The sequence below is a fragment of the Nerophis lumbriciformis genome, linkage group LG11 (genome assembly GCF_033978685.3).
Source record: "Nerophis lumbriciformis linkage group LG11, RoL_Nlum_v2.1, whole genome shotgun sequence".
Classification (NCBI taxonomy): Eukaryota; Metazoa; Chordata; class Actinopteri; order Syngnathiformes; family Syngnathidae; genus Nerophis; species Nerophis lumbriciformis.
The window spans coordinates 12,332,229-12,356,166 of record NC_084558.2 but is presented as its reverse complement, the minus strand read 5'-3'; the positions used below and the strand labels follow the sequence as shown (position 1 = coordinate 12,356,166).

The 23,938-nt window shown below is 39.2% G+C and overlaps 1 protein-coding gene across 1 annotated transcript; it reads right to left on the bottom strand.

Moving 5' to 3' along the window:
* Positions 1–9,307: 9,307 nt before the first annotated feature.
* cbx7b (chromobox homolog 7b) lies at positions 9,308–18,829 on the bottom strand. The gene is made up of 6 exons (XM_061967360.1): positions 18,563–18,829; positions 15,686–15,729; positions 15,367–15,432; positions 15,177–15,243; positions 11,210–11,489; positions 9,308–10,302 (listed from the first exon to the last, which is right to left on the bottom strand). Exons 1-6 carry the CDS (start codon positions 18,629–18,631, stop codon positions 10,115–10,117), a joined length of 714 nt encoding a protein of 237 aa, XP_061823344.1. The 5' UTR covers positions 18,632–18,829; the 3' UTR covers positions 9,308–10,114.
* Positions 18,830–23,938: the final 5,109 nt, after the last annotated feature.

Here is a 23,938-nt window from a genome sequence, read left to right as displayed (position 1 = left end):
TTGTTTTGTATTAAAGATAAGTTGATGCAAAACGACACTGCGGAGAGAAGACATTGCACCATCCTCCTTGAAGTACAGGAATATAGATGGAAACATAGTCACTGTACAAACTGATGGCAACTGAACAAAATGTTTTTTTTATCATTTCCGCTCCAACAGAGAGAGAAAAATACTGGAAGTAAGACTTATTTATATATTAAGTATTCAAATGGAATTTTGACCACTTGTTTTTTTTGTTCCTCTTGTCGACAATTTTGGTGCTTGCTGAGAGAAAGCAAAAATAACTGTTGCTCCATTTTCATTATTATTTTTTTTCTAAGTTATTTTGGTGGTCTGACTGTTTTTTCCAATAAATTAATTGTACAATAAAGTATGTTTGTACCATTGGGAAAAAAATACTTCTCTGGTATTAATTTTTTAAAAGCTTGTGCATGAGAAATACAGTATGTTAGCATTACTGTACTAACCCAAATAGAAGTTATGTTTTATATTTGGGGGTCTAGAGAATTATAATTGCAGAGCAGCAGGTAGCTGGTTAGGGTTGAGCCATGTTAAACTAATCTAAAAGATGAATATTTGTGTACAGTAGTTTTAATCTAGTTGTTTATTTCACTGATAAGGATAGTATGATCAAACTCGATTTAGGAGTATTTATAAATGCTGTCCTGGCTTTTAGTTATGCTTTAAGTTGCAAGGATACATTAGTTCTGAGCCTCACCACCGCTAGTCAGCGTAGTGATTTGTCATAAGCGGGAGAAACATCCGGTCTTCTTTGCTAGAATTAGCTTACAGCTAGAGCTCGATATAACTTTGTTTCCAACCATTGGAACGGAGAAATTGATTGTTAAAGAGAAGAAATAGTGAATGTTAAGTGAATTAAAGAAACTGCATTAAAAACATAACCGAGCCTGTAGCCGATGTGGTGAGATAGTTGGAGTGCAGCGCTGCTCGTCTTCACCATACTGAAACCAAGCAAGCACAAGGCGCTAACATTTCTAAGAGGTGGACATTTAGCCATGAAAATATGGAAAAGCTGCTGATGAAGTGTTCAATGGAGAATCAGCTGAAAGGACCTGTAATGGAAGTCCACTTTCTAAGGTAATTTCTGCACATTATTACTACATTACTTCACAACACCAGTACATTCTATTTTATTGTTTTTCATACAATATTTCTTATCTAAAAGTTTGTTTTTCTTTTCAAAAAGCAAATCACATGTTAACATTGTGCAGTTTTGAGTTAGGAAGACCATCATAGAACTAATTAAGCCCATATATTTAGTTACTACAGTATTTGGGTCAATACTGTACTGGACAATGTTTTTTTCTGAACTCTCATAACTCATTTAGCATTTTGTCCAAAGTGCAGATTTCGGCACTGCATTTTAAATGATTCTGTAAATTGGTCAAGTCAAACCAGAGTAATCAACAACATCACCATGATCATACTTGCCAACCTTGAGACCTCCGATTTCGGGAGGTGGGGGGTGGTCAATATATATATATATAAGAAATACTTGACTTTCAGTGAATTCTAGCTATATATATATATTTTTTTTATTACACACACATATTTATATATATATATATATATATATATATATATATATATATATATATATATATATATATATATATAAATAAATAAAAGAAATACTTGAATTTCAGTGTTCATTTATTTACACATATACACACACATAACACTCATCTACTCATTGTTGAGTTAAGGGTTGAATTGTCCATCCTTGTTCTATTCTCTGTCACTATTTCAGAACACACACATTATAAAAATATACATTATAAAATCAATAAGAAAACGGGAGCTCTAATTTGGGAGTCTGAATTAGGATCAGAAGTTCCTATATAAACATTGCGCACTCACGTCGCCTTTTTGTATTGATTACTGCAGCTATGCACTGGATTCATTCACAAATACAAACTACAACTCACAAACACTTTAGAGTTAGGCTCCACCATCAGAATGTGTACTTAAACTTATAAAGATCACATGGATATTATTCAGTGAGTTGATTCACCAAAACTAACCTGTTATACAGGAGGAAAAAGCACACAGGACGTTTCAATTGTTCACAGACTGGTCACGCTCATCAGAATGACAAGACACTTCCGGTCTGCAGGTGATAGCATTCAATTGGGAAGAAACGCCCTACTGCCCCCTACTGACCAATGTGAATACTGATAAATGTGTAATGACAGCTCCAAAAACGAATTCAAACCACAAAATAAAATAAATAAATCAACACAAAAATGTGACACATTATGGGTGGGTCACATATGCATGTACAGTAGATGGCAGTATTGTCCTGTTTAAAAGTGTCACAACATTGCTGTTTACGGCAGACGAACTGCTTTACTGTAGACGAAAACTTGACTGCTGTTGTTGTGTGTTGTTACCGCGCTGGGAGGACGTTAATGAAACTGCCTAACAATAAACCCACATAAGAAACCAAGAACTCGCCCTCAATCATTAGCTGCTTATATTGTGGGAAAGCGGACGTGTGAACAGGCTGTCAACACGTCACTCAGGTCCGCATGGAGCTGGAGGGGGCGTGGCCTCCAGCTCCGCCTGAATTTCGGGAGATTTTCGGGAGAAAATTTGTCCCGGGAGGTTTTCGGGAGAGGCGCTGAATTTCGGGAGTCTCCCGGAAAATCCGGGAGGCTTGGCAAGTATGACCATGATTATGTATACGTGTCATTACAATAGGAGGGCAAAGTAAACTGGTAAATGATGCCTGTACGTTTCTATTAGTGAAAAAAATGTTTATCTGTAGACTAATGAAAAAATATACATTTTTTATATCCAGGGTGACACAAAAAAAACATTCATCAATAAAAATCGAATAACTTCCAAAATTGTATTTAGATTAACACAAAAATTCAGCTACATTAGGTTAAGTCAATGTAGCAGACATCTCTAAAGTTTCAAGTCTGTACCACAACAACTCTTTGTTTAACTGGCGCTCAAAAAATGTGCTCTAAATGAGCTCCCCGTTGCTGCAAGCACATTTGGATCCGGCGGGCAAAGTTCTCGATGACCCTCCCACATTCTTACCTTGGGATCGCTCTTATTGCTGCTGTGATTGCTGCCTTCAGATCAGGGATAGTCTGGGGGTTGTTGCCATACACCCTGTCCTTAAGGTATCCCCACAGATAAAAATCTGGGGTGTTCAAGTCCGGTGAATGCGGCAACCACTTCGGGTCACACTTGCGGCTGATCAGTCGGTCAGGGAAACGATGCTGTAGCCATGCCAATTCATCGTTTGAGGTGTGGGGGGTGGCACCATCCTGCTGGAACCACGGGAGGTCCCTGACGACCCCTCTTCGTCGACCAAGTGCTGTCCAGAATTTGCCAAGCACCTGAACATATCGCTCGGTGTTGATTGTCACAAACCACTCGTTGTCGTCCTCGAACCAGAATGGTCCAATGATGCCATGTTTGGAGATGGCGACCCATGCAGTGCACTTGACACAGTGTAATGGCCTTTGCAGACAATACTCAGGGGGTGTGCTACCCCAAAATATGTTGTTCATTCACATGACCTGAATGTGCCTCATCCGAAAACCAGACATTGTCAAAGAAGTCTGGCGCAGCGTCAATCTTATCGCAAAACCACTGGCACATGATCACTCGTTTCCTCATGTCGGCAGGTGTAAGCTTTTGTTTAATCTGTATCCTGTAAGGATAGAGGTCGAGATCTGCGATCAAAATTCTCCGCACAGACTCCCGGTTCATTCCAAGCTCCTGACTTCGTCGACGCACAGACTTGCGTAGGCTGCGAACAACAGAGTCTCTGACTGCATCAACGTTCTGTGGTGTCCTTGATGATTTCGGTCGTCCAGAGTGTGATTGTCTGTTAGTATCTTTACGATTGAGGTTATTAACAGTCCCATGGGTTCGGAACTTGTTGACCCATCTGTAGATCATTGTGTGGGTAGGAAATTCACGACATCCAAACCGTTCTTTGAATTGCAATTAAGCCGCGTGGATAGAATTCAGCCGAAAATAGGCCTCAACTATAAATGTCTTTTGTTCAATTTCGAAGTTGAAATTTTCTAAACTTTTAGAACATTAATTCTTCTTGGTAAATCTGAAATATAAAAAGTATTGATTAATTATTTCAAAAGTTATTCAAGTTTAGGTGATGAATGCTTATTTTGTGTCACCCTGGTATATACATTCTATATATGTATTGTAAGCTACAAGAATGGTTCATTACACATGTAATACAATTTTACAGTTAAAAAAAACCAAAAAACATTTCACTGCTACTCCAAATGTCGTGGCTGAGACGACTCTTCAACATAGCGGGAAGTCTGGGGCGGTACCTCTGGATTGGCAGACCGGGGTGGTGGTCCCCCTTTTCAAGAAAGGGGACGGGAAGGTGTGTTCCAATTATAGAGGGATCACACTTCTCAGCCTCCCGGGGAAAGTCTATTCCAGGGTGCTGGAGAGGAGAGTCTGGCCGTTATTCGAGCCTCAGATTCATGAGGAATAATGTGGTTTTCGTCCTGGTCGTGGAACCGTGATGCACCGGAGATTTGGCCGGAACAATGAAACAGTGCTGCCGAAACCGAATGTTGTGATGACGTAAGCCATACGCATACGCTGTCTGGAGCAGATGTTGGCGATGTGGTCATAGTTTGACCAAACAGTCCATCGAGTGAGTCACATTTTATATTGATTGTCTTCTTGTCTCTCATAATGATTGTGACTGATAGGCAACATTCCCCAAAAAATTTCAGTTCCCATATTAGGCGAGAAAGGCTTCCATCAGCGCGAAGCAAGTGTGGCATCAGGCTCTCTGCACCTTAAGTCGCCGACATGGTACAGTCTACAATAACACCAGAAATAGATGCTAGATTTGTTACCAGTCGTTTTTAATAAAGACAGAGTGACCAGAAGGATTGGAGTAGTCTCTAGAAAAGAAAAACATCTCAACAAAGTACATTGTACAATAAGCAGCAACAATTGAAAAATCGAGCAAAACAATGTTATGTAAGAAAAAATATACATTAATATTATAGTTAATAATAACAGATTTGTTTTAAATGCATGTATACATTTTTTTTTGCCTTTTTAAAGAAAATATATGCATCACTGCAAATAATGTGATGTCATATTGACCACACCCCTAGCCACGCCCCCACCACCACAGGTATCTTGGCAATCTAGAGTAAACCTTGTAGTTGTTACCTTTTTCTTGATTATCACAATAGAGATCCTCCTTGAAGATAACAAGTACTATGAAAACTAGAGTGGTCATGAGTCTGTGACGTTACATGATCTGGTTGGGGAAGAATAGTTTATCCTTCCTTACTAGCCTAGGATAATATACCTAAGGTATAAATGCCAGAAAGACAACCGCAGTGGATTAAAAAAAAGTACAGTATACACGACTACTGTGACTTGACGGTGAGACACAAATCATTATTAATAACAAATAATAAATAATTGTCTCTAGAAAGATTGCTCACATAATGAGTTGTTCTCTTTTTATTATTCTTTCATTTAAACTCTTTATGTAATCTTTTAAATGTCCTTCATGTGTTTTATGTACATTGTCAGTCATTTAGGTTGTTCATTTATGAATATTTTAGAAATAAAATCTGACTTACACTAAAAGTCAACTTCTAGGAAAGTCTGGTACTCGTTCATAACCCGAGGACCACCAGTATCCCCTCCAGAGAATGCAGGTGAATATTGCACAATAACAAGGTACTTTTATATCCAGTTTAATTCAAAACACAACTTTAATACAAGATATGTAAGTAGGGGGTCCCCATTCCATCCCTTCATCATTTTGGGGGTCCTTGGCCTGGACAAGGTTGAAGACCCCAACAAGTAAACAGGTATCTCCTCTAAAGAATACACATACATTCGGTTTCATGTAGAAAAATAAAGACTCCTTTTAGTCTTCATTTTTGCTTATTTTTCAAGTCTTAGTTTACGAGTACTACACTCAGTGAAACAACCAAAGTAAATAATAAATAATGAAACGTCAGGGACTTCACTCCCTGCAGTTTCAGTTTTGTCCACCAACGTTCTTGTGAGATAACTTCCAGACATAGATCTTCTTTTAAGTCACTTATTAGAACTTTTGCAACATTATAATCTTCTTATCATTTCAGTTCCCTCCAGTGCTTTGCAAGAAGTGATTTATCTCAATTTCCTGGGTTTGATCTCAATGTAAAAGGTCAAGCATTGTAGAACAGACTACTTGTATTGCTACAGTATCAAGACTAAATTAACACCAGGACTAAAAGGTACACTTCACTTCACTTAATTTGCTCTTTTTTTAATCAATGTACTGAGATTGATACAGCTGGAGATACAGTATCTCTCATTACAACAACTTAGATATACTTTAGAGTAGTCAGTGTACAGCTTGAATGAATTTACTATTGAAAATGAGTCACTGCCATTATTGTCTAAATAGCTACGGAGAACCCAAATTATATGCATCTTTAAATAATTACTAAAAGGGAAACTGCACTTTTTTGGAATTGTGTATCATTCAGAATATTTATGTGAGACAAGCAAACACGTTTTTTTCCCCCAATGCATTCTAACTCGTAAATATCCGCTAGCATAGCTCAGCTAACAATAGAAACAATAGGAAGTCAATCTACTGCGCCTATAAAGGGCTCTAAAACCTCCATCAAGGTTTTATACGCATGCTGTAAGTATATACAATATTTAATGTAGTAATTGGTAATTTGAAGCATTACGGCAGCACATTGATTTCACGGACACATCACAACGTTTGCCATTTCCTTCAACAACAACTATAAATAATGGCTCACTTCATGAGTCAACAATGACTACTTTGGGACAAATGATGATCCAGACTTTTTTTCTGTCTTTCTCGCGATCTCTGGGTCTGAGTTAAATGTCAAAGTTAAACAACTTCTCTGCTTATGGCCACAACCTTCTACTATACACGTGAGAGGCATGATTTATTATTTAGTAAAATGGTCACCAACTCAGAGGCTCAAGTTATTTACCTCTCTGTGATCACGGCGCCGCTCAAAGTAGTTCCTCAGCATTAGCTCTTATCACAACAATGTTGATGATACATGGTTAATATTCAAGTCACAACATGTAAATGCAGTATTGTTGGCGGTTTTTGGATGTTCTTTTTTAGAGGGCTCTATAGACTCCCATTAGCTTCATTTTTGGCCACCTTGTATTTGCCATATATTACAAATTAGAATGCATAAAAAGAAGAAAAAATATGTGTTATTGTCTTATATTCCTACAGAAAATGCAGTTCCTCTTTAAATGTGTCATTAATTATAATTGGAATAATTCATCTAATGTAAAATGGTCTGTATTTATGTAGCACTTACTATACCAGCACGATACCCAACGTGTACATTCACACACACACTTTGACACACTAATGGCTGAAGCTGCCTTGCAAGACGCTAACCTTGACCCATCAGGAGCGAGGTAGGTGAAGTGTCTTGCCCGAGGACACAACGGCTGTGACTAGCATGGTGGAAGCTGGATTCGAACTAGGAACCCTCAAGTTGTTGGCACAACCACTTTTCCATCTGAGCTACGCTGCCTTTAAAATTTAATTTAATCATTTAATTAATTATTGATGTCATTGTTTATTTAATGATTTCATTATTTATTTACACATTCAAGTATTTTTTCTGAAGATTTATTCTTGGTTTCTTTCCCCATTGGGCCCTTGTCAGCGCTTCAGGAATGTATTTTGGCAGATCCTAACACCTGATTAGTTACCCGGCACTTCCACTTTGCAATGATTGGACTAGATTTGTGTCAGCACCGCCCATTGACTTTGACATGTGGAGTTTCCATCCATGCATCCATTTTCCTACCGCTTTTCCCTTTCGGAGTCACGGGGGGCTGGAGCCGAGTTGGACAGATAAAATAAATTCACAAAGCCCTGACACGGCTAAACGGGACCAAATTAAAAAAAAATTTTTTTTATTAATTGTATCATTAATGAAATCAATAATTTATTAATACATTAAAAAAATCACATCAATTGGCAAATGATTAAACAATTAAACTTAATTGTGATTTAAATGAATCAATTACACTTTTTAGTATTTAATTCCAATTATAATTAATTAATGACACATTTAAGTGATCATTAAAATATATATTTATTTATTTAACATTCTCCCACTTGGCTCTACATAAATAACTGGCAACACAAGATAATTGTGTCTTGTAGCGTTATGGTCTGGGGCTGCATGAGTGCTGCCGGGTCTGGGGAGCTGCGATTCACAGAAAGAAAACATGATTTCCAACATGTACTGCGAAGTACACAGCATGATGTCTTCCTTATGGAAACTTGTCCGCATTATAAGGAGCCCAAGCACACCTCCAAGATAACAAGTGCCTTGCTGAGGAAGATGCTCCAAGATGAAGCTGATGAATATCTTCACATTAAATATCGGAGTTGCCCTCACTTTTGCTGGCAGCTTTTCCGACAATAATATCTGTGTGTTCCGATGACCTCTCCTGCTATAGAAGCTGTACACTGACTACTCTTAAGTACATCTGATCATCATTTATGTAGTATTTTTCTTTGACAAGATCAAATGTTTGCAGAAAATTGAGGGGAGTACTCACTATGGTGGTAAGCAATGTTGAATAGTATGTGATACAAATACTACAACACACTCCATGTCGATACGTGTATTGATGTACACTATGTACAACATGTTGGACAACAGCAGTTTGTTGTAGCACAGATCTTTTGTTCCTCGTGATAACGTTCAGGCAAAACTTGATTGTCATGTGTACATACTGCACAATCCCTTTTGCACTATATGAATTCATATTATTATATATGTTGTCTACCTTGTATTTTGTCTGTGTCATTGCCTGAAATAAATTAATCAAATGAATGAACAACTTATACTCTTCATTTAAAATAGACTGCAGGAGTACCTGCACTAGGTTTAATGTTTGTTCATTATTACTGTACTTACTTAAAACATAGAATATAAATACATACAATGATAATCTATTAGTGCAATTAACTTGGTTGTTTCCCCGGATAGATTTTGTCATTTCGTCAGTTCATAGTGCAAAATTTGTTTTCTGTACTTTTACTACATTCAAAAATGTTAGTGTTCCCGTTAAAAGTGTGCCCGCACGTGGCGACTTTGAAGAGCATCTACGCAAGGAGCAAGCAATACAGTAGATCCCTGCTGATCCGCATTTTGGCATTTGTTTTCTCTGCTTTAAATGATCATTTATTTTTAAACAGTGACTTAAAGAGAAAGTTGTTTGGATAGGATACAATAGGACAGACCTTTATTTAACCCACAATGGGGAAATTACGTTGTTGCATTGCATGTTTTTACATACAGTAACAGAAGTAAAGCGTAATGAAAAACAAAAAATAGTAATAAATACTGAGATAGGCTCCAGCACCCCCCGCGACCCTAAGAGGGACACACGGTAGAAAATGGATAGATGGAAATACTACATATTGCTCACTAATATGCATAGATAGAAGATAAAATACTACTGGGGAAAAAGGAGTGCTGCAGCTATGAATCCAACAGAGAGTGCTGTGTCACACGTTAATTCACTCAATTTCTTCCAGCATGAAGACGCTTTGACTAGACGCGATGTTGCGTAACTGCACGTTCACAATACAGGACAATACTGTATACTTTATGCCTGTAATGTTTCCAATGTGTGCACTTAAAATTTAAATGAGTTTAATAACTGTGAGGCATGTAATAGTGTTTAGAGAATCAAATAGACGCGTTCATTATTCACATTTATGGGTGGTCTTAGAACATAACCCTGGCAAATAGCAGAGATCTACTGTAAAACTTAAAACTTGGAAATAGACACTAAACATTGAATCACTGTTCATATTGGCTTCTTTGTTTCTTTAGCATTGCCAACATACAGCGTATGTGTATGTTAGCAACACACATGCACGCGTGTCTAACCTCACTTCCATTTTACACCTTTCAGTTCCTGTTTAGGTGTATGAAAACAAAGCACAGACTGGACTGGAAGTTGACAACGAGAGAGTACACATTGACACTAATAATCCCTCTTTGCCCCAAACCTTGGCTCTCGTTCTTCAAACTTCCAGCCCCCACACTCGGAAGAAGCCTTTGGCCGCATGTGACTCTCGGAAAGTCACGGTGAGAGAGTTGAGGGTGACGTCTGTGACCGTCACCTCTCCTGGACCAATGATAGGTCTCCAGACTGCGTCGGTCATGTCCACTCGGCCAATAGTAGAGCTCCACTTGCCTGCCCTCTTTTGACCTAGGAGACAAAAAATAGTAACGCCCCCATTAAACTCCCTGAAAGACATTTTGTCCACTGACCTAAAAACAAACAACATTTTTTTTCTGCTAGAAAAAACTATTTTAGTTATATCTAATAACTGTATTAGGGATGTTCCAATTGAATGGTATCAGCCGATTTTCATGAAAAATTATGTGATCGGACATCGTGAGAAATACCTTTTAATGCTGATCACAAATGCCGATCCTTTCTGGTGACAAATGGCTGGCAGCTAATTATGGGTCTCAATATACAGTGTGGTGCCGCTCCCCTAAGCTAATAATAATCACTTTGATTATGGCAAATAAACTGCATTTCTTTGTATCTTAAGTATCATTATCAAGTAATATTATCACTGGAGGACGAGGCTCAACATTTTACACCCTGAGAACAAGCCAGGAACAGGCATGCTAATAGCTAAGCTAACCTAGATTGAAACAACACCGAGAAATAAGTGCTTATTAAAGTTTAAGAAGTGTAGATGGAACCGTGCTGCAGCAGGAAGTAAGCAGATATTCCCAGGAAGTTAACAGTTAGACTAATAAATGTCTATAGAGAGGATACAATAATACTAACTGTTGATGTGTCGGTATTGTTAGTCAGTACAAGACATGTAAGAGGAGGATCGGCTGGAATCCATAAATTGGTGCTGTTGATATTAAGTGTAGTATTAGTATTTGATCGATATTGTGGTTAGATTGATATTCAGATTTTTTATCCAAATAATTTTTTGACACCCCTGTTTTAGATGGCTGTTGATATAATCGTGTTTCACGAGTTCAGCTGTTCACAAACTTACCGTTAGGCATGTCAAGGCTTTTTTCTGCTGTATCAAGAATTTCCTCCTCATCATATTCAACCATCTCTTCATCTGCTTCTTCCTCACCTTCGCTTTTACAGTCGTCTTGTGCTGGACTCACTGGCCTCGAGTCAAGACATTGGTTCTGTGGCCTCCGCTTGTTGTTGTTGTGACAAAGCAACTGACTGCAGTCACTGTACGACTGGTCCTCTTCTTCCTCTTCATCTTCCTCCTCGTTCCCCTCATCTTCCTCATCCTCGTCTTCCTCATCCAGACCCAGTGAGCGGGTTAGGGAGAGACGTAAACGTGGTCGGGGCGTGTCCGTGGTCTTGTGAGCACTGCGAAGGTCCATGGTATAGACCGTATTCTGAATGAAGATTAGACACAATAAGAATCTATTAGGTAAATTAGATAAAGGATTAAATAAATTATTCACCTTATTATTACTTATGACCAATTGGGGACACAATAATTACACCAAGGTGGTCAGGAGGGAGAAGTTATGTCATTTGTCACTAATTTAAAAAAAAAATACATCTCTTAAAGGACCAGTGTTTTTTATTTTTTTTATTTTTAATGAATTTATTAATCAATCCAACAAAACAATACACAACAATACCATAACAATGCAATTCAATTCCAAAACCAAACCCGACCCGGCAACATTCAAAATAGCAATAAACAGAGCAATTGAGAGCAATTGAGGACACACAAACATGACACGGAACAATCTAAAAGTAGTGAAACAAAAATGAATATTATCAACAACAGTATCAATATTAGTAACAATTTCAAAATAGCAGTGATTAAAAAAACCCTCATTGATATCATCATTAAAAACATTAATAATAATTTAAAAAAAAAAGAACAATAGTGTCACAGTGGTTTACACTTGCATCGCATCTCATAAGCTAGACAACACACTGTGTCCAATATTTTCCACAAAGATATAATAAGTCATATTTTGGTTCATTTAATAGTTAAAACAAATTTAAATAATGGATCCCATATTCCGATATATGACTCATTATTATCTAAACTAAATGCAGTTTTTTCTACTGATATCATCTCCATAGCTTGTGTGTAAAGGACCAGTGTTTGAAAAATACTTTTAAAAAGTAATGAATGATAGTTACTCATTACTTTGCAGAAAATTTAATTAGTAATGGAATTACAATTTAATAAATATACTTAAATACTAGGGAAATTAATTATTGCGTTACTTTTAAAAAAACAAACTTCAAATATCTGGCGTACAGTATGCAGTTCAAAGACGTTTCATGAAAGCAGAGTGTGAAAGTGTGTACCTTTAAAAGGCGGGGCCTGTTGCTCGGTGACATATGACATCAGTGAAAGTGACAGAAAGAGCAGCATTAGCTCAGGTGTGTTTGTTAGCTCTTGCAACAGCTCTGTTGAATCTTTTTACTGGATTGTTTTACCTCTGGTTAATACAGAGATTTAATCTGCTACGATGGCTGTCTTGTCTCCTTGTCGACAAACAGGGTATTGTAGAATTGCAAGCTTGTCCCTTAAATCATGTATTTGTTGTTCATTATTCCCACATAGTAGTAGTAGAAGTGTGTGTTGTTTGCTCTGTGATGTTGCCTCTTCCTATTTGATATCAAGTTAATTTTAGTGTGGTGCTGGTTGTTTCTTCTCTAGTAAAATGTTACTTCCTGCATTGAACTTGCTGTGCTTCCAACGCTGTCATTTTTACATAAAACCCCAGCATGCTACTTTACATCCAACATATCGATAATGGCGTTGTAATGTACATAAAATAATTTAATTAGATTACTCGTTACTGGTAAAAGTAACAGTTAGATAACTAATTGTACTTGGAATGCCTCCTTTCCATCGCCAGACTCGATGTGCCATCCCCTCCTTGGTGTGACGTCATCCACAGAACTCGAGCTAATTTCCCCGCAGAGAAAGTGTTAATCAGGAGTGCCCATTACGTCGATTGCGAACTACCGGTCAATCTTGAAGAGGGTGTCGGTCGATCGCCAGGCATTAACAAAATAAACCTAAAAATTACCTATCGTCAATCTTCACTATGATGTCACATTCGTCCCTTGATTGACATACACGGCAAGCGAGGATTTAGTGAGATGACCGCTGGCTGCTGCGAGTTCAGTATGAAAAAAAGAATTTGACAGTCAGAAACGCGAGTTTGTTCTGAAGCGAAAGTAGGAACAGAGCACATCGCTTTAAATATCGTCACACTGGCGTGTGGCGTGATCACTGCCTGTACAATGCGCGCCTCCTTCTGGCGGTCAAAACAAACACTGTGATTAATCTTCATTAATTTATGGTAACGCAAACATTTTTGTATTTATCACATTAATGTGATAACTTTGACAGCCCTATATACAGTATGTGTACATATGTATATATATATATATATATGTATATATATGTATATATATATATATGTATATATATATATATATATATATATATATATATATACAGTATACACACACACACACACACACACACACACACACAGTGTAGATCTCCTCGACTTGATAAGTAGCTCACCTACTGAAAATGTGTGGGCACACCTGGTGTAGATAAAAGCATGTAAAACTATTATATTGATCACTTAATTATATTGTTTTGTCATGTGTATGATTACTTCAAAGCTGATATGCTTCACGTTATGATCAAAGACAAAATATAATTAAATTGCGATTTACAGACTCCTATAAACCCTCATCTATAGATACCATAGCCTGTTTCCTCGTGTTCTTTTAGCATTTTCTCAAGCATCTTCAGGAAAACATCAGTAGAAGAGGATGTAAAATAGAATGCTAGTAGCTTACCTTCGTTTTCTCTTGTTTTTCAGCACATGGTCTAATTTTTTTCGCAGGTTTTTTACCCCCTCGATGGTGCTCTTGATTTTGGAGATCGCATTAGGCTTGAGTCATAACCCGAAAGTAGCATAATTCAGGATGAACATGCTACCAAAACAAATACTACACAATATGAAATTGCCTCCAGTCTTCTGGAGGTGACAACAGCAGACAGATGCAGGCCCGCAAAGTGGGTGTTCCAATATATGCTGAAACTCAGTTGAAAATAGAGATGTCCGATAATGGCTTTTTTGCCGATATCCGATATTCCGATATTGTCCAACTCTTAAATACCAATTCCGATATCAACCGATACCGATATATACTGTCGTGGAATTAACACATTATTGTGCCTAATTTTGTTGTGATGCCCCGCTGGATGCATTAAACAATGTAACAAGGTTTTCCAAAATAAATCAACTCAAGTTATGGAAAAAAATGCCAACATGGCACTGCCATATTTATTATTGAAGTCACAAAGTGCATAATTTTTTTTAACATGCCTCAAAACATCAGCTTGGAATTTGGGCATGAGGAGGTTGAGGTGGGTGGGGTTGGGGGGGGCAGGATTGAGGTGTGTGTGGGGTGCGGGGGGGTAGCGGGGGGTGTATATTGTAGCGTCCCGGAAGAGTTAGTGCTGCAAGGGGTTCTGGGTATTTGTTCTGTTGTGTTACGGTGTGGATGTTTTCCCGAAATGTGTTCTGTCATTCTTGTTTGGTGTGGGTTCACAGTGTGGCGCATATTTGTAACAGTGTTAAAGTTGTTTATACGGCCACCCTCAGTGTGACCTGTATGGCTGTTGACCAAGTATGCATTGCATTTACTTGTGTGTGTGAAAAGCCGTAGATATTATGTGACTTGGCCGGCACGCAGAGGCAGTGCCTTTAAGGTTTATTGACCCTCTGTACTTCTCCCTACGTCCATGTACCACTCCGTACAGCGGCGTTTTAAAAAGTTTTAAATTTTACTTTTTGAAACCGATACCGATCATTTCCGATATCACATTTTAAAGCATTTATCGGCCGATAATATTGGCAGTCCGATATTATCGGACATCTCCAGTTGAAAACAAGCAAAAATCTCTACTGTGTTTATTTTGGGGATAATTTTTACCTGTACACATACTTATAGGTCCAGAATTATGAAATAAGTGCCAATGTTGTCAGCATTGGAGGGATCCCTGAATGAAACCTAACCTGCAGCAGGAGTCTTTTGGCCTTGGATCCTTTCCTCTTGTGACTCAGCATCCTGTCCCTCTGCTCTCTAGGAAAAACAAGACTGTTAACAGTCTGATAAAATGATCATCAATCCTGTCAAGCTCACTGAGTCATTCACTTGTCACCCAAGCAAATCATTCAGCATAATTCTCGTTCCATAAAACCTTACTTCTCTTCGTAGGCTTGGACTAAACGCTGATCCAGAATGTGTTCCTCAGGTTCCCATGTGCTGTACCTGTATAGGGTTAGACAAGCAATGCATATTATGTCACCGAACACTTTACTTATCCATTGTACAGTACAGTATCTATTCACTGGGAGTACATTCTGAGACCACCCATAAAGTGCAAAAGACACGCCCATAAAAACGTATATTTTTGACACTAAGTCCTATACTAGGCCTCACACACTTATTAACCTCTAAATATCCACATTTGTCTGGACATGACCTTAATTCAGGATCTTTTTTTTTCACATGTCATACTCACTTTGGAGGCCATCCTTTCCATTTCAACAGGTACTCCACGTTCCCCTGTGGAAAGATGAGGTTTTAAGTTACCAGAGATAAGATAATTGGACCTATTTTAGAGGATATAATAATACTGAGAAACACAATGACACCCTTTTAATGCTTGTGATTATACGGAATTAAAACATTACATGTACTAACGTGATTTACTGTACGGTATTTGCCCAATGTTACAAGAGGAGGTCACATTCTTAATGTTAAATAGATGTTCATGAGCTACAAAGGTCCTGGGTTCGATCCTGGCCTCGGGATCTTTCTGTGTGGAGTTTGCATGTGACTGTGTGGGTTCCCTCTGGCTTCCTCCCACCTCCAAAGACATGCACCTGGGGATAGGTTGATTGACAACACTAAATTGGCCCTCCTGTGTGAATGTGAGTGTGAATGTTGTCTGTCTATCTGTGTTGGCCCTGCGATGAGTGGTGACTTGTCCAGGGTGTACCCCGCCTTCCGCCCGTGTGCAGATAGATTCCAGCACCCCCCACGACCCCGTAAGGGACAAGCGGTAGGAAATGGATGGATGGATGGATGAACTACAGTCTGACTTTGCTACAACAGTATATCATCCTCCAATTCCTGCAAATGGTGACACTTATCCAAACTCTGTAGGTTTGCATGTTTACAAAGGCAAACATGTGTAACATATAGATGTTGTACCTGAAAAAGAACTAGTCACATTGATGTGGAAATGAAGCATGTTTACCACGTGTAGTACTCCAGCTCGCCTCTTGGTGGCAGAGGAAACACGTTATAAAGGCAGTACAAGTTATGATTTATTGTGGCCTTATTAACATATATTCCTCCTGTATTGTTATCAAAATATGTAAATCTTGCTCTTTATAATTCATAAATTGATCGATCATTGTTTACCTTTATCCCCAATCGAAATAGATGTTCATCTTACCTCATTCATTAAGATGCAGCTGTGTCCATCCATGCACGTGCTATCTGACTATAGCTAGCGAGCTTGATAGTCTGTCTTTTTAGACACTTAACTTGCTGTCTTTGCATTGTGGGGCAGTATGGCTCGGTTGGTAGAGTGGACGTGCCAGCAACTTGAGGGTTGCAGGTTCGATCCCCGCTTCCGCCATCCTAGTCACTGCCGTTGTGTCCTTGGGCAAGACACTTTACCCACCTGCTCCCAGTCCCATCCACACTGGTTTAAATGTAACTTAGATATTGGGTTTCACTATGTAAAGCGCTTTGAGTCACAACAGAAGTTATGTTGTTCGGTCCAAGTCGCTCTCCCTCCCCCAACGTTGACCTCGTCACTCTGACCCCGTATCTCAGCGACTCTGTCACAAACCTGGGGGTAAAGTTTGACTCAGATTTTAAATTCGAAAAACAAATCAGCAGCGTCGTTCAAAAAAGCTTTTATCAATTACGCCAAATAGCGAAAGTGAAACCGCTTCTATCAAGACATGATCTTGAGAAATTAATCCACGCTTTTATCTCGACTCGTCTTGATTATTGTAATGCCCTGTATGTAGGCATTAGCCAGGCCTCCCTCGCCCGCCTGCAGCTCGTGCAGAACTCTGCTGCTCGTCTGCTAACACAGACCCGCAGACGTGAGCACATCACCCCTATTTTAGCGTCCCTTCACTGGCTCCCTGTGCGTTACCGAATACATTTTAAACTCCTTTTATTTGTTTTTAAATGTCTATACAACCTCGCGCCAACCTATCTCTCCGACCTCCTTCAGCCTTACTGCCCCACCCGATCCTTAAGATCAGCCGATCAGCTGCTGTTGACGGTCCCTGACACAAGGCTGAAGCTTAGAGGTGACAGAGCTTTCGCCGTTGCTGCTCCCAAGCTCTGGAACGACCTACCCCTGAGTGTTAGACAAGCCTCCTCTCTTCCTGTTTTTAAATCTCTCTTAAAAACATACTTTTATTCCATGGCTTTTAACACTGAGTGATATCCATCCTGCAATGGCGCCCCATAATACACCTGCTGTGATCCTGTTTTTATGTTTTTATGTTTTTATTAATTCTATTTTAATTATTTATTTTTTATCGTGTTGTTTGTGTTGTGTTGTGTTTGCTCGGTACTCGTTTTATCTTTTAACCTGCTCATTGTACAGCACTTTGGCTACCCCTGTGGTAAATTTTAAATGTGCTCTATAAATAAAGTTGATTTGATTTGATTTGATTTGACTAGAGAAAAAGCGCTATATAAATATAATTCACTTCACTTCACTTCACTGTCATTAGCCTGTATAATCTGCATTTACTGCTGACCAAAACTGTTTAAAGGGGCTATAAAGCCCGGTTAACAAGTAACCACAAAGTATTATTGGACTATATATTCTCACAGGTATGCGTTTGCTGATTGACAGGACGAGTATATTCACTAATTGAAAAAAATGAAGCTAGTATTATAGCACAGAGATAACAGTTGGAATGGGTTGTCTACTCTTAAACATGTTTCAAAAGTTCATTAAAACTGTAGCGAAAAGAGAAATAATTGAATATGGGCACTGAAATTGCCAATTAGCTGTTTGTGAGCGAAATCCTAAAGCAGCAACACAAAATGTGTTCATTTGTATGAAAAGATTGTCAGCAAGGCAACAGGCCCCCAACAAAAGGTTGCCAGCAGCTATGGTGGTTAAATAAACACTATACGCGCTAAACTGCTTTGCAGCAGGAAAACAACAACAACAAACATCTTTAAACCATATAACCAGCTTAGCTGCCCTTTTAATCTGTCACACTCTTTTATCCACGGCGCCTTGCTTCCGAGCTAAACGTTCTCACACGGTGAAAGGAAAACGGTTCAATATGTTGGAGATTTGAACTGAAGTGATTGTTGTAGAGTCTATAATAGATGTACATGTTACCTTCCGAACTCTTTTCTTGACGATTGATTCCACGGCAAACACTTGCTCGCCGATGGCTGACAGCTCCATCAGCGCGCGCGTCTCCGACCTGCCAAAAAAAGTGGCGTCTTATCTCCGCCTCTTGCCGAGCTAGCGAGAACCGCTAACGGGTGTCCCGCTTCCAGCACGACCACCAAGTGGTCGTCCCAACAGTTTAATTGGTCATTCAAATGCCGCAACTCGGAAGTTTCCGGCGTGTCCGTTTGATTTGAAAAGAATCTGCGACACATCTGCACACAGCACAGCGCGAGCCCGTTCGGTGCGTGCGCGCGCCCCGCTCTACTTGGGTGCGCGCGCCCCCTCGTGGTCAGAATGTGAGCGAGCACGCAAGGCATGACTGCGCGAGCCGAATGCATCCATCCATCCATTTTCTACCGCTTATTCCCTTTGAGGTCGCGGGGGGCGCTGGAGCCTATCTCAGCTACAATCGGGCGGAAGGCGGGGTACACCCTGGACAAGTCGCCACCTCATCGCAGGGCCAACACAGATAGACAGACAACATTCACACTCACATTCACAATTTAGTGTTGCCAATCAACCTATCCCCAGGTGCATGTCTTTGGAGGTGGGAGGAAGCCGGAGTACCCGGAGGGAACCCACGCAGTCACGGGGAGGACATGCAAACTCCACACAGAAAGATCCCGAGCCCGGGATTGAACCCAAGACTACTCAGGACCTTCGTATTGTGAGGCAGATGCACTAACCCCTCTGCCACCGTGCTGCCAAAAAAAACCCCATACGTGAAAAACAAGTTGGCCGTTTTTCAGGCACAAAAGGGGTGGCGCTTTCACAAACTCCTCCTAGTTAACCACTGAACATCTTTAAGTGCAGTTAAACAAACTTCGGGTGAATTATTTCTGTTGCCATCACGTTCCAAAAAAGTTGGCACAGTGTTCAATCTTGCTCTGAAGCTGAAATACTCCCACACATATTTTTGCGACTGAATTTTGTTCCTCATGAGCGATTGTATGATAGCGTCCCGCCACCAGCCACTAAGACAAAGATTGTGTATGACTGACAAGAGGGTTCGCACCATTGGCTTTCAAGACGCAGCATTCCCTATAATAGAAGAGTTTATTTCCATGACCACGCTTTAATGGCCGTCTTCTTAATTAGCACAATTGTGCTTTATATTATCGCTTTAACTGTGTCCACTGAATTAATTATCAAACTTCTGATTGACTCCCAAGAAGTTGAAATGATCTGAATTTCAATCTACTATGGAATGAATGCGCCCAGGTGCTAAAAGGGATACACAGAATGAACCCTCACACCCGGTTTGGAAACGAGTGTCTAAATCAGGGGTGCCCACACTTTTTCTGCAGGCGAGCTACTTTTCAATTGACCAAGTCGAGGGGATCTACCTCATTCATGTATATCATTTATATTTATGAAAGAGACGTTTTTGTTAACAAGTTAAAGGTGTTTAATGATATTACAAGCATGTTTAACACATAAAGATTCCTTTCTTTCACGAAGATAAAAATATAAGTTGGTGTATTACCTGATTCTGATGACTTGCATTGATTGGAATCAGACAGTGGTGATGATAACGACCACATTTTCAAATGGAGAGAAAAAAATACCACATGAAAGTGGTTGGTTTTTGGCATCTTAATTGTCCAGCTTCCATACTCGTTTTTACACATTTTACAAGAAATACATTGACGGCAAACTCCTGTCTTGCTAGCTTGTGCACGCCAGCTTTCTGAGACTCTTATTTTGTTAGCGCAGGCAAGATGAAGCAGCGCTTTTATTGTGAAGACAGGAACTGTGCAGTCGGTCTTTAGAGTTTTGACGGCAGGTGGGAGTCTGTTGAAATAAAAGGTTTGTCAACTAATTTTTTCTTAATAATCTCAAAAGACCCTCGAGTGCCGTGAATGTCAATAAAGTGACGTATTGGTGAAGATTGATGAGCGCTCATTTTTAGGTCTATTTTTTTTAATCCCTGGCTGGCGAGCACTGACACATCCTCCGCGATCGACTGGTAGCTCGCGATCGACGTAATGGGCACCCCTGGTCTAAATTGTTGTTTGTTTTTCATATTCTGAATATAAAATTTAACAAAAAAAATCTAACAATAGTATAAGTTAAAAAAGGCTTAAATGTAACGAGAAAAGTTTCTAATAATACTAAAAATAACATACTGAGTCACCTCTAACACATAGCTGACATGCTGGGCCTTTTTTCTTTCAAACTTCAAACATCTCCATCCAGGGGGGTCCCGGACAAGTCGCCACCTCATCTAGACATCAAACATCTCAATAAACGACCCCGTAAGGGACAAGCGGTAGAAAATGGATGGATGGATGGATGGGTTTTATTTTTTGCTAGGAAAATGAAAGCACTCCCAGCATCCCTTGCGGCACTTGATTTTTGACATTTTCACATGAAACCATAACTTAATACATCGTACATTAGATCGTTTGATAGTTTGAAGTGTAAAACATGCATATCAAATTATATATATTGTATATACACATAGGTATATACTTACATGCATATGTATATACGTATATATATATATGTATATGTATATATATATATATATATATATATATATATATATATATATATATATATATACACACACACATACATACATATATATATGTGTATATCGAATACATACAGTGTGTCTTAGTGGAACGATTGTACTCATGTGAAAGATTCTTCAGATTCACAGAAGATCTTATGAGACCAGAAAATGTAATGACTATATTTTTCACAATTACTAATTATACTGAATAAAAATTGCTTGTCTGGCATTCATGCTTGTCACTGACCGCTGTCTCGTACATGCTCACATGCAAGGACTTTCTGCAATAAAATTGGGGTCTGTAGTAATGTGTGATTGGTAAAAATCCAAATTCAAAAGTAGATTCATCTGACTAAACATGTGACATCCCTACGGACAACACTGTAAAGTTAGCGCACTCTAGGCCTCCACCTAAAGGTTGCAAACTGCCCCTTTAACATTTCAAGAAAATAAACTTAGAGTAAGTTATAGTGAGGATAAGCAGTGATACAAAATATAAATAATAGAACATTTCTGAAGGATTTAAATCATAATATTTCAAAATTAAGTCTAATTTTAAAAAGCAGGTTAAGGCAACTCCTGCTATTTTTCCTGTGTTCAAGGTTAATTCAACTCATTAAACTTTGCAATAAATGTATTAAACATGCAATCAATGGACACTTTACTTAATAAATAAAAAATAGAGCTGTCAAAAATAGCAAGTTAACTCATATGATTAATCACAAATGATCACATTAATCATGTATGTATGCAGATCAGTCAATCATCAATCAATCAATCAATGTTTATTTATACAGCCCTAAATCACGACCTTGAAGGGGACCGCAGATGTGGGGAACCCCCCCCTGAGCGACCGGTGCAATGGACGTCGAGTGGATCTAGCATAATATTGTGAGAGTCCAGTCCATAGTGGATCTAACATATAATAGTGTGAGAGTCCAGTCCATAGTGGGGCCAGCAGTAGACCATCCCGAGTGGAGACAGGTCAGCAGCGCAGAGACGTCCCCAAACGATGCACAGACGAGCGGTCCACCCTGGGTCTTGACTTTGGACAGCCAGCGCTTCCTCCGTGGCCACCGAACCTGTGCCCCCCCCTCCACAAAAGATAGGGGGAGGAGCAGAAAAGAAACGGCAGATCAACTGGTCTAAAAGGGGGGTCTATTTAAAGGCTAGAGTATAAAAATGAGTTTTAAGATGGGACTTAAATGCTTCTACTGAGGTATCATCTCTCACTGTTACCGGGAGGGCATTCCAGAGAGAAAACGCTCTAAAGCCCGCAGACTTTTTTTGGGGCTCTGGGAATCACTAATAAGCCGGGACATATGGTACAATACAATCGGCAAGATAGGATGGAGCTAGACCGTGTAGTATTTTATACGTAAGTAGTAAAACCTTAAAGTCACATCTTAAGTGCACAGGAAGCCAGTGCAGGTGAGCCAGTATAGGCTTAATATGATCAAACTTTCTTCTTCTTGTCAAAAGTCTAGCAGTCGCATTTTGTACCAACTGTAATCTTTTAATGCTAGACATAGGGAGACCCGAAAATAATACGTTACAGTAGTCGAGACGAGACGTAACGAACGCATGAATAATGATCTCAGTGTCGCTAGTGGATAAAATGGAATGAATTTTAGGGATATTACGGAGATGAAAGAAGGCCGTTTTAGTAACACTCTTAATGTGTGACTCAAAGGAGAGAGTTGGGTCGAAGATAATACCCAGATTTTTTACAGAGTCGCCTTGTGTAATTGGTGGTATTATTAAATAGGTGTCGGTGTCTAGCAGGACCGATAATCAGCATTTCCGTTTTCTTAGCGTTGAGTTGCAAAAAGTTAGCGGACATCCATTGTTTAATTTCATTAAGACACGCCTCCAGCTGACTACAATCTGGCGTGTTGGTCAGCTTTAGGGGCATGTAGAGTTGGGTGTCATCAGCATAACAGTGAAAGCTAACACCGTATTTGCATATGATGTCACCTAGCGGCAGCATGTAGATGCTGAAGAGTGCAGGGCCAAGAACCGAACCCTGGGGAACTCCACACGTTACCTTAACATAGTTCGAGGTCACCTTGTTATGGGAAACACACTGCATCCTGTCAGTAAGATAGGAGTTAAACCAAGACATGGCACACAATTTTAATTTGACTGCACATGCTCTTTGACCTTAACCCAGCCATTGATCAGGTGAGTGCAAGGGTGAGTGAGGAGATTTAAACTCGTCTGCTCGCTGGCAGATTTGACTTTCAATTTAACCTTGCCTGGACTTTAGATCAGATGGTTAGCAAGTTTTGAGCAAATAAATTACGTACATTTAAGTAATACATTTTAAAATTGTTCCTGGATGACATTCTGGCAATAAAAATATATTTATGTACAAATATTGAGCTTTTTTTAAGTTGCACAAGTAATAACCTCTGATTAATCCAAATTAAAAAATCTGATAACATTTGTCTATCATTTGACATCTTATTTGATCAAGTGTTTATACGTTTAATTTCCCAAGGATGAAAACATGGACCATTTGATCTTCTTTACTCCTGCTCTCCACTTTGGTGATTTTTCTTCAAAAATGTGTTATAAAACTCAAGTTGGCTCAGCTGCTGTATGGAAACACTGCAGTGACTTATAGCCAGCTGGCTGGGTGAAAAGGCAGGACACTTCTTTATATTTTACATGTATTTTAAATGCAGAAAATACAATTGAGGTTTGCTTTTGCAGGTGGCAAGTCCTGCATCATCCAACAGTCCACAAAGTACTTCATGTTTAATATTTAACAATGCATGTAATCACGATGTTCC

Excerpts from the sequence above, each read along its gene's own strand:
- cbx7b (XM_061967360.1), bottom strand. The coding sequence starts at position 18,631 with ATGGAGCTGTCAGCCATCGGCGAGCAAGTGTTTGCCGTGGAATCAATC. Across the intron at positions 15,244-15,366 it reads GTCCAAGCCTACGAAGAGAA|AGAGCAGAGGGACAGGATGC; the intron begins GTAAGGTTTTAT and ends TGTTTTTCCTAG. Across the intron at positions 10,303-11,209 it reads AGACGACTGTAAAAGCGAAG|GTCAAAAGAGGGCAGGCAAG; the intron begins GTGAGGAAGAAG and ends TTTGTCTCCTAG.